The sequence below is a fragment of the Panthera tigris genome, chromosome A1 (assembly GCF_018350195.1).
Source record: "Panthera tigris isolate Pti1 chromosome A1, P.tigris_Pti1_mat1.1, whole genome shotgun sequence".
NCBI lineage: Eukaryota > Metazoa > Chordata > Mammalia > Carnivora > Felidae > Panthera > Panthera tigris.
In genome coordinates, this window is record NC_056660.1 from 113507911 (window position 1) to 113523905 (window position 15995).

At 41.6% G+C, this 15995-nt stretch overlaps 1 protein-coding gene across 10 annotated transcripts in view; it reads right to left on the reverse strand.

Annotated features, from left to right (window-relative positions):
• Positions 1–15995, reverse strand: part of KLHL3 (kelch like family member 3) — a 278634-nt gene that overhangs the window by 18462 nt on the left and 244177 nt on the right. For all 10 annotated transcript variants that reach the window (XR_006217022.1, XR_006217021.1, XM_042984589.1 and 7 more), the window contains 2 exons: positions 1388–1505; positions 805–1002 (listed from right to left, as the gene is read on the reverse strand). Coding sequence is in view for 8 of the 10 variants with exons in the window: in XM_042984589.1 (XP_042840523.1) it covers positions 805–1002; positions 1388–1505 (316 nt within the window). In the remaining 2 variants the exon portion in view is untranslated. The remainder of the gene's footprint in view (positions 1–804; positions 1003–1387; positions 1506–15995) is intronic.

Below are 15995 nucleotides of genomic sequence, written 5' to 3' on the forward strand. Positions count from 1 at the left end.
TTCTAGAAGAAACAATGCCCCACTCTCTTTTTTTGTCTTTATTCTCAGATCCTACCCACTAGAGGCAGCCTCTCAAGGGGCTATAGACCCTAAAATATTATGAGAGAGGCAAAGAGAAGAATTGGAAAGGTTACCAATTGGTAAGGACACAAATGAAAATTCAGAGAAGTAAAAAATATTGTTTTTCACATCCCTGGGGGCATTTCAGTGTTAACAGAGTTACTGTCTATAGAGACATCCACCTGGAGGTACAGGAAAGGTGAGATAATCTCTCCAAGTTCATGTCTACTAGTAGTTTCTGATTTGAGCTCTGAAGCGACACAGAAGCCAGGAGCAATGGAACGCACCTGTGGTGGCACAGTCTGACAAAGCTTCGTGGGGCAGTAGAAAGGACAATGTATAAAGACTGCACGGCCTGAGCCAGGTCTCTTCCACGGCTTCCGTGTCCATCCAGAAGAGGGCTCTGACAGTCCTGAGATGCCCTCCAGCTGAGCATGCTCTCTTTCTAAGTCTCATCTTTTTACAAAAATGGGTTCCCAAACAACAGAAAGGAGAAAAGGGACTCATTTGAGTGCAGGAGCCTTCCTAGAATCCTGGAAATGATACCACCCATGTGGACAGTTACATATTCCATGTGTAGAAAGGACTGGCTCTGGCAAACAAGGTAGGAGATGAAGAAGGAGTGTGCTGTTGAGGTAGCTGTGGATGAACAGAAGGCTGACCCAAGAACTGGCTGAGCAAACCAGGGTTGCACTGAGGGCATGTCCCAGTCTAGGAGGAGTGGGGACCACATCCCGGACCTACCAGTGCTTCCATCAAAGCCCCCCACGGCGTAGAGCAGGTCATTGAGCACGGCTGCACCCAGAGTGCTCCGGCGCTCCTGCATGCTGGCGATGGACGTCCACTGGTCCTTCACACCATCATACACATCCACCGTCCGCACGCGCAGTGAGCCGTTAAATCCACCCACAGCATACACGTGACCAGCCATGAACACCACACCTGAGGCACAGGAAACCAAGGCATCGAGGTCATCTCAGGCAGCTGATCACTCGTGCTGATGAGTGACAGTGCGGGGGCCAGGCAGTCACATGAATAATTCTCCACAGAAAGTGATCTCCAACTTTACAGAATAGGAAGTCATTGAGGGACTCACTGGATTTCTATTCATATATGCTTTTCCAAGGGTGTTTGATTCAAGCAAATACTGGTACTAGCTTCAAGTCCCTAAGCACATAGCAACTACCCCAGAAGGGGTAGCCAGATATTGGGCAAGTGGGGAATGGAAAGGAAGAGAGTTTGTAATGCATACGTTTGTGGAAACAAGGAGCAATTCAGGATTGCCAGCAGTAAGCAGAGACAGACTGGGGAAAGGCAGGCTGCTTACCTGCTCTGCATCTCCTGGAGGGAAGCTCAGCTATCTGGTCCCACCGGTCCTCTTCAAAATCGTAGCATTCCACACTGCGGATTGCCTTGGGTGCCTGGCCACCAACCACAATCATGACCTCCAGAAAGACAAACAGACATTGGCTGGGTCTCCACAACATGTGGATTCATGAATGATCAATCCCTGGCACTTCCACATGCCAACTGCCCAGGGTTCACGAATGATCTGCCATGCCCGTTGATGACAGAGTTACATACATGAAGATGCTACCCAGAATCACCAACAGATAGACTTTTCTTGCACAGTCAGTCCTAACAAACACAATTGTAAGGTCTACCCTTCCCAAAGACTTGTGCTCAGGGCTACGTTGGTGGTACATGTAGCCACTCAGGACATCTACAATCTCAATGCCCTCAAGGATTTGAGCCAGGGGACTCAATTCTTTTATCAAAACAAAATATTCCAAAATACATATATAAACTTGAATATATTTTTGGAATAGAGGGCAGAACTTGGATGCATGTTTAAGGTAAAATTACTTCAAAAATATTTCTGAATACACAGACTACAGGGGGGCACTTATTCATTGTAGTCTGCGACAAAACTGTGAAAGACTGCTTTGAGGTAGTTCCCAGAGAAATGTATTTAACTGATGATGTTCTGAAAAATCGTGCTAACAATACCATCTCCACAAGTAAGGTAGTAGCTACCACTGCTGGTCACTGTGTGAAATGCCTGGTCATTTACTCATCATGTTAACTCTGTGAAGTAGATGTTTTCTGTATTGACAAATAAGGAAATTAAAGCTCAGAGAACATAAACAAATTGCCCAAGGTCACACAGCTGCAAGCGGAAGAACAGAGACCGAAAACCAAGTCTACCTGATGGAGAGGTGAAGGCAGTCCCACCCCTCTCCTGCTCCAGACACAAGGTCCACGCAAAGACAGCTCACTACGTCTGCAGGTCACATTTCATTGGTGAGTCAGGAGATGAATTTTATGGATTGCAACCAACATACTTTTAATAGAGCAGCACAGAAAATAGAGGAAGGGTGTTATTTCATGAAACAGTTGGTATGCTTATACACATGTGTATGTGTCTCCCGGATCACAATTTAAACAGATTTGTTAGTGTGGGGTATAGTCAGGAAAGAAAAAAAAAAAAAAAAAAAAGCCACTGCTCCAGCTATAGTATTAGAACTGGAGCATTTAATTGTGGTATCCCTATTGTGACTTTGGTCACATGTTAGTAACTAAAAAATAAAGTAGCAAAGTTAACAATCGTATATATGTTTTAATAAACTGGTACAAATTCATGGTTGTCTCCATAACAACATCACTCTCACGGCTATTCTAAGAGGCCTTCTTACATGACGAGGAAGGTATGGGAGTCACAGGCAGCCAATCAGTAGGAATCACAGGACATTCTCATTACCTGTAGCTTGTATTATGTACTCCAGTGGTTCTCAAACTTCAATCACCTTGAGGGTTGTTAAAACACAAAATGCTAGGCCCCCCTCCTCAACCCTGCCAGAATTGCTGATTCAGCAGGTCTGGAGTAGGACAGAGACTGTGCATAACAAGTTCCTGGTTGATGCTGGTGCTTCTGTACCAAAGCATCTATCATACGAGGAGGCAGAACCAGCGCTGACTACTATTGCTCATCAATCATTTATGTCCCAAGATTCCACATCCAGGCCACCCACTGCCCATGTGGGTGGTCACAGCTGTCTGTGGTCAAATGTGGGTAACCAATGTTCAAAAACTCAGAACTCAGTTCTGACTTCTGGAACATTCCAAAGGAACCCAAGACACCCAGTGCAAAATTAGAGTTGCTGCTACTGCTTCTGGAAATAAACATTCTGCATTTGACTCTCCATGACACAGCTCAAAGGGTCCACTGCTCTGTATCAAGAGCAGCCCTCTTCAGAGAAAACCTGAATTTGACATTACTTCCCATCTGTAATTCTTTGCTTAGATAGGCATCCATGACGAGTTTAAGGAGGAGTTAAGGAACACAGCCTTTTGGCAAGCTTCAGACAATGTCCACCTTACTCCTCCAGGGCCCAGTGACTCGCCGTGCATTCTTAAACATGCCTAGGACTTGTACCATCCTTCCAGTTTTGAGTTGGTAAAGCTAAAATGAAGGCACAATACTGCAACAATTTTCCATGAAATCTGGTTCTGGGGACTGGGTGAGAATAAAACCAGGTTTTAATTTCCTTTTTACAGTGACCTCAGGCACTCAACACCTTCCATTCCCTCTCCTTGAAACATTCTCCCCCATTCCTGATCCCTCTGCTCTAACACATGCTTATTTTTCAGGTCTCAGTTTACATGTCACCTCCTTCAAAAGGACCTCTCTGATCTCAAATATGAGTTAATGTCCCTTCTCTGAGATCACACATGCCCTGTGTTCTCTCATTAAAACTGGCCCACACTGTGTTCTAACCTCCTAGTGACCTCGTCTCCCTGCCTGGATGGTGAGCCTTGGCGGGGGAAAAAAATCTATCTGCCTCAGTCACCAAGATAACCTCGGGGCCTTCTGGTGTCAGGTAAAAGTAGGACTCAGATATTTATTTGGGATAAGAAATGAATGAATGGCAAGGAGCATACGTAAGAAACCAAATTTTAAAAAAATACACGGTTAAATCAAAGAAAATACACAATCCAGAATGTCACTTGCTGGGGTTAATACATGTTGGCCACCAGATTACAATTTGAGAAGAAAAAAATAAATAAAGAGAGAAAAAGAGAGCTTTTTCCATCTTTTCACTCAACCACCAGAAGAAAGAGAGTTTATTCTTTGTACAAGTTATCAGGCTTTCTCTGTTTAAAAAAAAAAAAAAAGAAAGCCGAAGCTTTCGAGGAACCTCACCATGCCCCAGAAACAATCTTACACCAGGAGAAGGGAGGTACATTCATATTGGAGAAAAAACAAGCACTTGTCTCTTGAGAATTGGCGTAGTTACACAGAAGCATTACTATACAAACGCAAAAATTCCAATGCTAAGGTAAAACCTGAGTAGAAAAACAAAAGGAATACAGGACAAGGTTTTCAAAACGAACTTCCCTTTGAGCTCATAAAGCCATTGTTGAGGGACGACTGTGAACATTAAACCTCATACAATAATTTGGGAAGAGTAATTATGAGCTTGTGTGGAGCAGGACCACTGGTTTCTGAAAATGCAGAGATGGCTCAAGGCAGGAGGAGATGCACTTTCGGCTTCTTTCACAGGCCTAAGAAAGCCAATTTCTATGGCAGGCTTTGCAAGAGGCCACCATACAAGGAACACTATACTCGTTGTGTGATCATGCTGAGTAAAAGAAATAAATTTCCTATCTTGAATACTAATGGATGGTCGTTTCCATAGATACCTGATCCTAGCAACCAATTAGACAAAAATGAGTATTCCCCAAGTCTACATGCATTACATCTCTAAAATTATAAACCTCTAGCTACTTAGGAAGATCACAAGATGTCAGGGCATGAAGACATTTAAACGATTCTCTCCTACAAGCCCTTATTTTACATTTCCAGAAAAACTCAGCCCCACAATGCTCAACGGGCATATTTCTTTCTTTCTCCAACACCTCTAAGTCCAAAAGATTTGTAATGCCTATAATAGAAATTACTGAAGCAAATCGGCTTATTTAACAATTGCTATTTTTAACATGTATCTTTTAAGGTAACCCTGAGGAAGATCTACCAGGGATCATATGGGAATCACAATAAAGAACTGGTTCCAGGCTAACAATTATGCTAGACCAAATAAAATGTAATCATGTTGAAGGACAGCAGTGTACTCGGGAGTCTTGCAGGGCACTGCAGGGTCCTAACCCCAAGTCTCATCTGCCACCGTGTTGAAGGCTACAGAAGTTCTGGTGGATGGAGAGTTCTGGTTGACAGAATACAGGTAAGCCAGACTCAACCATGTACGGCATGGCTGTTGGATAACTCCCAAGGAAAACACTGTCATTGTGGAAAATCCAAATGGCCATTTATTTTAGGGAGCTTAGTGAAACCATGGAAAGACTACCTGATGATTCCTTAGGAAAGAAAGTTCACTCCCAGCCTAGCGAGATGGTTTTTAAATAAATATATAAGACTATCTCCTCCCACGGAGGATTCTGACTCTAGCAGCATGACTAGAGCAGCGAAGACATGTTAGTCACTCCTCACAGAGTATGACAACCACTCTGTGTGAGAACCAGGAGGTACCCAAGACTAGCCAGGGAGAGGTACAGCAGGTGAACAGAGCAGAGACTTCTGGCTCACTTGTGAGTCAGGATCCTAACCTCTAAGTCATCAGACTCTCCAGTAGGGTGATAGGAACAACGTGGGCTCTGTACACTGTTGTCATCAGGCAAAAGTGGAGTGTGTGTCCAAACTCTCTTCCATGACCGGTGAGCTGGGCAGAAGGTAGGCCCAGCCAGTCGGTCCCTCGGGCCAGGGCAGGAAGCGAGACTCTCTCTTACCCTGGTGCGTGGGGCCGCAGGGCTAACACCAATTCTTCCGAGGAGCATGTTGAGGTCGAGGCAGAAGACTTGTCCCCGCAGGTTCCTGAGCAACAGATGCTCTAGGCAAGGACCGACAGCCAAAGCGCAGAGACAATGGGAGTTGGAGAACCAGGAATGTGACAGCAAGACCCAGGGAAGACAGGAGTGAGAATATGGACTTTGGAGTCAGGCACATCTGGGCTCAAATAGCAGCCCAGTCACTAAATAGCTGTGTGACCGTGGGCAAAACATTTAACCTTGCCAAACCTCACTGCCATTACCTGTAACACCAACATAATAGGATGTTTCTCTCGTGGAGGCCAGGAGCCTTAAATGTCATAAAGCACTTAGCACACAGCTTGGTAAATCGTATATACTAAATGTTAGCTTCTAGTATTTGATCAACACCAGCATCATTACTATTGTTTAAAACAGTTGTTAAAAAACAGACTCCCAATAAATGGTAGAAAAGGACACTTACATGATCTGTAAAGAGAAGAGTGAACACCACTAATTCCAGGGTGATGGTGGGACTTTTTGAGGGCCCCAGGGTGTTTTCTAGGTGTGGCCTGGGTCCATCTGAAGGATCAAGATGGAAAAGGAGCAGTGCCGATCCAGGAGCCTGGCCCAGGTGAGAAGTCATCCTACCCACCCTGCCAATAGCCTTGTCTCCAACACCATCTACTGGACAGCCCAACTAGGGAGGAAGCTGCCTACTTCTGGCCCAAATGGCTTTTCGGTGTCATTTTAAAATTGCTGAATAGAGATGTCACTTGAACTGAAATGACAGTGCAAAGTGCCAGGCTCAGTACATCTCCAAAGGCTCATTTGCATCTTGCTGGGACCTCATTTCTCTGCTGCCATCTGTGGAACAGGGTAACGTAGGAGTGTTTTGAGCAACTGGGAGACAGCCTCTGGTTGTCCATGGCAACCCAGCCTTGGGGAAGGACTGGGCGGTGCATGTGTGGGAGCCCAGATGATGCTATTAGCTGTTCCAGCTTGAATGTGTCAGTATGATTTGTGCATATGTGGCCCAGGAAAAAAACACCCTCATTCGCCTCTACAGCTATCTCAAGGCAGAGCCCTATTTCTTTCAGGGAGGGAGCTTGACTGGCAAACAGGTTTGCTGTTGAGAACTGATGAAAACAGGGCAAATCTCTCTCTACCACCTTGTTTCTCAAAGACTGCTCTGTCAGGAAGCCTATCTGGACTGAATTCATGAAAGCCCAGACCAGCCTGCCCTTGCAATTCCTGCAGCTGTTCCTGTAGTCCAATTATCTCCTTATTTTTCTTCCTCCACTTATTTGGCCACTTACATATTTCTATCTCGAGTTTCTTTCCACACAGTACCCAGCAAAAATGCTTTTATGAAATATGGAAGCCATATAATAGAACAGTTAAAAGCACAGGGTCTAGTACCAATCATCCTGTGTTTGAATCTCAGGTCTACTATTTGCTAGCTGGGATTTAAAGGTGTGTAACACATTATTTAATAGTCCTTCATTCAAGAGATGGTATTTGATTCCCCTTCCCTTGAGTGTGGGCTGGACTTACTGACCTGCACCCAGCAGATAAAATACAGCCAAAGTGATGGGATATCATTTGGAGAACAGGTTATAAAAAGACTAGAGTTTCTGTCTTGAGCATGTTCTCTCATTGTCTTGCTGTAGAATCACTCACCCTGGGGGAAACTAGTTGCCATATCATGAGGACACTTGGGCAACTTAGGGAGAGTCTGAGAGGGTAAGGAAGCTTGTAGAAACTTGTAGAAGCTTCTTGCCTGATGAAAGAAACTCACCATGACAGTGAGCTTAGAATCAGATCCCCCCACACTGCAACCTTCCCCCTGCCAAATAAGCCTGGAGATGGCTGCAGCCCTAACTGAGAGCTCAACTACAAATTTACAAGAGGCCCTGGAACAGGATGACCCAGCAGAGACACTCTGGAACTCCTGCTCACGGAAACATTAAGATAATAAACCTTTATTGTGTTAAGCCACCAAGATTAGGTAATTTGTAACACAGAAATGGATAACTTAGTACATAATGAGTAGGTGACATAACCCAAAATCTAATTTCTCATGTGTAAAATGGGGATAATTAAGATGTAAATCCTAGGAGACAATAAATGTACATCACTTAGCCCAGTGATTGGCACATTCTGAGTGCTCACATTAGGGAAGTTATCATTATCTCCTATTATCATCACTGTGGAGTTAGTATTGTACACTGGTCAAAAAGTACAGGTTTTGAGTCGGCCAGACCCAGATCCAAACCTTCATGCTGCCACTTGGCTGTGAAACCCTGGGGTCATTCAATCTCACTGAATCTCCAACATGGAGTCTTCTCCAACATTAGAACTTCCAGGGTTGTTATGAGGATAATATACTGTACATAAAGTGCTTTGCCTGAAACATAAGGAAAGTGTATTTATACAATCATTCTTGTGTCATCATGAATGCCTTTGGTGATAAGGACAATGACCCAGGGAAGGACAAAACACATCGGAGGCTGGGGGCCAGTCCTCTCCTGCAGTTATTTAAACCAATTTCTGGATGTTCCCTCTCACAGACGATATCCATTTGACTTGGGGTCAGCGCAGGGGTCAGCTCCTGAAGAAAGTTTTCCCTAATCCCTCACCCCTCTCCATGCTCCCAGACTGTCCTACCCATACCTCCAGTGTGGCACTTACATGGTCCATTGTAATTGTCTTTTTACATCTGTCTCCCTTCCCCTGAATATGGAGCACTATGAGGAAGGGACCAATTCATCTGAGGCTTTGTGGCTCTAGCACCAAGCCCTGTGCCTGGCAGTTAGTGACTTCTCAATGCAAGTGTGTTGAATGAGTGAATTAATAAATTAATGAGTTAATGCATGCATGATGGTTTATTAGTTTATTACTGGTGCTATTTTTTATCTCAATACTTCAAAACCTATCTAAACCCCCAGAACAACAACCAGATTCATTCAATACTGGACCTGTGGGCTGAACCACATGTCCTAGAGTCAATCTCATTAGTGATCAAAGGAGAATATGAAGCAGGGGATAAATCCTCACTGCATTCATGCAAAAACACATGTATGGATGTGGACAGTATTGGAAAACAACTAGGGTTGATAGAAATGGTCAATACTAAATCTCCATGAGGTTATTTCTTTAAAAAATATACCTCCTTCAGGGTGCCTGTCTGGCTTAATCAGTAGAGTGTGCAACTCTTGATCTCAGGGTTGTAAGTTTGAGCCCCAAGCTGGGTGTAGGGATTACTCTAAAATAAAACCTGGGACACTGGGGTGGCTCAATCAGTTAAGCATCTGACTCTTTTTTTTTTAATGTTTATTTATTTTTGAGAGAGAGAGAAAGACCATGTGAGCAGAGGAGGAACAGAAAGAGAGAGAGACACAGAATCCTAAGCTGTCAGCAGACAGCCTGATGCGGGGCTCGAACTCATGGACTGAGAGATCATGACCTCAGCCAAGGTCAGACACTTAACCAACTGAACCATCCAGACATCCCATGCATCTGACTCTTGATACTGGCTTAGGTCGTGATTTCACGGTCATGGGATTGGGCCCCACACTGGGCTCTGCACTGAGTGTGGAGCCTACTTGGGATTCTCCCTCTCTGTCTCTCTTTGCCCCTTCCCCACTCACATGCACTTACTTTTCTGTTCTCTCTCAAAATAAATAAACTTCAAAAAATTAAAAATACAATCTTTTATATATATGTATACACACACACACACACACACACACACACACACACACACACATGTATCTTTCATTCATGAAACGTTTTACTATTGTCCACCCTTTGTTAGACTCCAGGCTATGTGCCAAGAACAGAGATAAATAACACATGCTATCATGGTACCTATAGTTTCATGAAGTAGCAACACTCTTAAAGAGAACCCTGAATACCTCCCTAAAGTGTGAACCCAGGGAACATGGTTATCTTCTGGAATTACTGCCCCTGTTTTTCAGAAGCCAATGAAGGACCTCTCCTCCATTAAATAACCTTTCTCATCAATTGTATTTCTATATAGTAGCAATAAACTGTTAGAAATTAGACTTAAAAAAACATTTATAAGAGCATCAAAAACTATGAAATATCTAGGAATAAATCTGACAAAAGATCTGTAAGAGTCATACATTGAGAACTACAAAATGTTGCTAAGAGAAATTAAAGAAGACAAAAGTAGGGGCACTTGGGTGGCTCAGGAGGTTGGGCGTCCAACTTCAGCTTGGGTCATGATCTTGCATTTTGTGGGTTCCAGCCCCATGTCGGGCTCTATGCTAACAGCTCAGAGCCTGGAGCCTGTTTCAGATTCTGTGTCTCCCCCTCTCTCTGCCCCTCCCATGCTCATGTTCTGTCTCTCTCTGTCTCTCAAAAATAAATAAAAAAAATTTTTTTAACGTTTAAGAAGACAAAGTAAGTGGAGATATATACTGTGTTCATGGGTCAAAAGATTTAGTACAGTAGTCTTCTCCCACCATCTACAGTTTTGCTTTCTGCAGTTTCAGTTACCTATGATCAACCTTGGTCCAGAAGCAGACGATCCTCCTTCAGATGTATAGTCAGAAGGTCAATAGTAGCCTACATCACTCCCCTCCCTTCATCTCATCTTGTAGGCATTTTATCATCCCTCATCATCACAAGAGGAAGGGTGAGTCAGTACATTAAGATATTTTGAGAGACAAAGAAACCACATTTATATAACTTTTATTACAGGATATTGTTACCATTTTTCTATTTTACCACTAGTTATTGCTGTTAATCTCTTACTGTGCCTAATTTGTAAATTAAACTTTATTGTAAGTGTGTATCTATAGGAAGAAAATAGTATATATAGGGTTCAGTATAATCTGATCTGCAGATTCAGCCATGCATGGAGGGACTTGGAATGTATCCCCCAGGGATAAGGGAGAACTACTTTATTGTTAATATGTGAATTCCCCCTAATTGATTCTAAAAATTTAGCACAATCTTTATCAAAGTCTTTTTTGTAGAAACAGTCAAGCTGATTCTAAATGATAAATGAACATGCAAAGGACCTAGAATAGACAACACAACTTTGAAAAACAAAACTGGAGGACTCACACTACCTGATTCCAAGACTTACTACTAAGTTAGTGGTCAAGGCAACATGGTATTGGTGTAAAAACAGATAAACAGATAACAGGAACAGAATAGGGTCCAGATATACACCAACACACAAATAGCCAATTATTTACAACAGAGATGTCAAACCTACTCAATGGATAAAAGAGAATATTTCCAATAAATGCTGTGGATATTCATGTACAAATAAATGAACCTTGACCCTTATCTCACACACCATATTAAAAAGCAATCTCAAAATAGATCATAGACCCAAATGTAAAACCTAAAACATTAAAATTTCTAGGAAAAAAATCATAGGAGAAAATCTTTGTGATTATAGATTATGCAAAGATTTTTTTTTAGATAAAACAAAATACATGAATCTTAACAGAAAAAAATTTCACAAAATTTAAAACTTCTACTCTCCCAAAGATACTGCTAAGAAAATAAAAAAGACAAAGCATAGTTTGGGAGAAAATACTTGCAAAATATAGATTTGATAAAAGACATATCCACAATATATACAGGATTCTTACAACTCAGTAAGAATAAAATAACCCAATTCTTTTAAAGGGGAAAAAATGTGAATAGACTTCACCAGTGAAGATATATAGACGGCAAATAAACACATGAAAAGATGCTCAACATCAGTAGTCCTTAGAGAAATTCAAATTAAAACCACACATACCTACTACAGTGGCTAAATGGTTTAAAACAGATAATAAGTAGCATTAAGTACTGTGGAGTAACTGGAACTCTCGTACCTTGCAGATGGGAATGCATAATGGTACAGCTTGAAAAACAGTTGTCTTGAATGTCTTGAGAAACAGTTTCTTGTAAATTTAAATATAAGCAATTTCTTATCAATTTAAACATATACTTACCAGCAATCCTATTCCTAGGTATTTACCCAAGAGAAATTAAAATGTAAGTCCAAACAAGGATCTGTAAGTGAATGTTCAAATAGCTTTATTTGTAAAAGCCAAAAGTAGACATCCAAATGTCCATCAAATGGTGAATGGATAAACAAATTATAGGATGTCCATGTGATAGAATATTACTCAGCAATAAAAAGGAACAAATTCTTTATACATGCGACAGTGTGGATAAATCTTAAAAGCATTATGCTAAGATAAAGAAGGAAAGCTCAAAAGGCTACATATGTCATGATGTCATTTATATAACATTCTAGAGAAGACAAAGCTAGAGGGACAGAAATCACATCATTAGTTGCCAAGGCCTGGGGGGGTACAAGAAGGGACTTGACTAGAGAGCAGCACAAAGAAACTTTGTGGAGTGCTTAAAATATTCCATATTTTGATTAGGATGTTAGTGAATGACTACATGCATTTCTCAAAATTCATCAAATTGTCTCCCTAGTGAATTTTATTGTGTATAATTTGTAATACCTCTGTAAAACTGAATTTAAAAGAAAACAATCTGGGATGTTGATGATGGGGGAAACTATGCATGTATAGGGGCAGAAGGTATATGGAAAATTGCTGTACCTTACCCTCAATTTTGTTGTGAACCTAAAATAGCTCTAAAAATATGAAGTCTTAATTTGAAAATAAAAAGTAGTAAATGTATTGGAAATGCATCTCTTAATAAGATGAGTGGGATGGTATAAGACTTTAATTAAAGGAAATTTGGTATTCTAAAAACATAATAAAGAAAGAAAAGAAAAGACAATACAAAATTTCATTTGTCACCAAAAGCTGAAAACCTGTCTCTGGGAGGCAATCTAGTATAAAAGAACAAGCATAGACTTTGGAGTGGAACAGACCTTGGTTCAAACCCCAGCTCTGCACTTACTAGCTGTGTAACTGGGCAAGTTACTTAACCTCTCTGAGTAAACTCAGTAAAGGAGAGATATCAATAGTGCAGCCCTAATATTGTGATGATTTAATGAGATAATTACCTCTGATAATCCTCAAAGTGATAGTTTCCCTCAGCATACCCCACTCCTCAAACCTACAGTGGGGTTCCCCTCACTAATTTAAGTGTCCAAACAATGGTGACAGAGTAGTTTGAGAAGCAGGTTGGACAATGTAACCTTAAATTATTCAAGGATTAAAGTTAGGGGAACAATGAAGCTAAGAGCAGCAATGTCTTTTTTAAAATTCCTTCAACAGATTCACAAGAAGTCTTGATTCTAGCTCCCCACAGAACTCTATGTGCTCAAGAATCTAAACATTTTCATTCTGAAAAGAGTGTTTCCTAAGGAGTAGAGAGGACAGTGGGACAACCGTGGTCTCGTTAAAAAGGGGTGGACTATTACCAATTACAGATTCGTTATGTCAAAAGGGAGGGGTGGTCTCAGCAGGCGGAGTTTGGACTCAGACACAAACTTGGCTTTGATTTTTAAAACTGTCTTCTTGTGGGTGTGTGTGGTAAAAACTCGATGTGGAGTCTAGAAAAGGAAAGGTAACTACGTATGGTTTCCACACAAAGAAACTGGGCCAGTTCTGCACCATTGCCTTAGTTCCAGAACACACTCCCCAGCAAAAGATGTTGGTAACTTGTTAACATATAGGATAAGAACCTCCTTTTCCAAGGAGAAAAGCCACAAAGACATGCAACAATGCCAGCTGGGAACCCAGGATGCAGAAAGCCTCCTCCATGTAAAACAATAGTCCATCTTAGAATCAATAATCTCAAGACCTCAATAGACAAGCTTATGTAAATTTAGATCATAATGAAGGTGGTATTCAGATTGATGGGGGGAAAGGGAGATTATTCAATAAAACAACTTTGGCGCAACTGGCTCATCATTTGCAATAGGAATAAAGCTGGATTCCTACCCTCTCTCCTTATACTAAAATAAATTCTAAGTGCATCAAAGATTCAAATGTAAAACAGAAATCGTTAAAGTACTTGAGAAAACATGAGAGCCTTTTTTTCTTTAATCTGAGAGTATAGAAAACATTTCTAAGCAGGATGTAAAACCTAAGCTATAAAGCAAAAGACATAACAATTTAACTACTTAAAACTGTTTTGGGGGATTCAAAAAAATGCTATAATTAAGTTTAAAGGCAAACTGCAAACTAAGAAAAAAATATGTGAAATACACATGAAAGCCTAATCCCTTTAAATTAAAAACAGCCCTTAAAAACCATTAATAGGAGCCCTTGGGTGGCTCATTCAGTTAAGTGTCCAACTCTTGGTTTTGGTTCAGGTCATGATTTCATGGTTCCTGAGATCAAGCCCCACGCTGGGCTCTGTGCTGATAGCACAGAGCCTGCTTGGGACTCTCTCTCTCTCTCTCTCTCTCTCTCTCTCTGTGCCTCCTCTGCTCATTGCACTCTCTGTCTCCCTTTCAAAATAAATTAACATTAAAAAAAAACACCATTAATTAAAAACATACAGTCCAATAGAAAAATGGGCAAAGTACATGAACAGAAAATTCCCCTAAAAAAGAAATACAAAAGCCATAATCGTATGAAACCAACATTAGAGTCTCACTTACAAGAAATGCAAACTAAAACAAGAGGTCATAAATTACATAGAAATGTTTGTAATATAAAAAAAAATGGAGATGATAAAAAGGTCCATCAATAGAAGACAGTTAAATAAGTAATGGTACATAAACATAATTAAATTCCATGTACCTATTATAATTTAATGCTGGTTTCACCTATACTGATAATGATGAAAGTAGTCTGTTGAGTAGGGAGATAAAAATGATACTCAATCTGTGGAACAAGATTCCATTTATCTGAAAGTATACATTTTTTATCTATTTGTGACTAGGTGCACAGAGATATGTCTGGGAGAAAATTCACCAAGGTAACAGCAGTGACTGCCCCTGGGTGGAGGAATTTCAGGTGATTTTTACTTTATTTCAAAAATGTAGTAGCCTTTTAACAGTCTGCAATGACCATATATTTCTATAATTGAAGAAAGCAAAGTTATTTTCATTTTGAAAAATATGAAGTCATTTCAGTGCAATATTTCAATAAAATGAAACCAAAGCATCAACACGCAGGAAGACAAATGGCCAGCCAGACCAAGGCCCTTGCCTGGTGGCTGCAACTTCTAACATGCGCTGGGCAATAGGAAGCTGACAAGTAGGTACATACACTCAGGTTTACAAAGATGAAGCCAGGTGCAGGATGGTGTGGGTTCACAGAACAGGTTTGGAGGGTGAGAAAGATACCATTCAAACACTGGCTCTACTACACTGGCTGTGTTGACCTTGGGCAAGTCACTTAATCTCTCTGACCTTCCGTTTCCTCTGTGTACAGCTAGGATACCTGCCTCTACCGTACAGGGCTATTGAGGGGATTAAGAAAGCTCTACTGTGATACCTTTAAGCTTACTGTTTGCCCCTGAAGCAGCACTCAGCAAATGCCAGTGAGTCATATTATTATCTGGGAGATTTATAACCTTCATCCACATTGCACCCACTAAACTCTCCATCACCCAGGGTCACAACACAGAGTGGAGAGGAAGCACAGACCCTGGAGAATCTCAACATCTGGTCTTGGACAACATGCTTCTCCAGCACTCTGAAACCCTTCCTGGAAGCAGCAGACAAGGAGTAGGGCAGCCAGACAGAAAGAGGAGGAGGAGGAGGACAAAGCAAAGGTCTACACAATGCCCTGGGGCTGCCGGCTGTGCGGTAGCTGAGTCAACACAACTCACTCCTCTCTGCTCACCTTTCCTCCTGGGTTGGCTGGGACCTTTCCTGAGACATCAGCATATTAGGATCCTAGACGGCCTACTGGAAGGCCAACCTGGAATGGACTTTAGACACCAGCCAGTGCAGGACCTTTCATTCTGTAGATGAAAGACCTGAGGACCAGAGAGGCAGGGCCTTGCAAGGAACCAAAGCAGCCAATACCCGGTCTGGCAGCCCTAACTGTTCTGTAGGGCTCTGTGGTGAGAGAAAAGAGCCAGACTAGGACCAAATTCAAATAATGGCCTAGAAATCACTAAGTCAAGAAACACAAAGCCATTCCTCTGCTTCCAACACAAATAGAACCCAGACCAAATAAGGAGAGGAG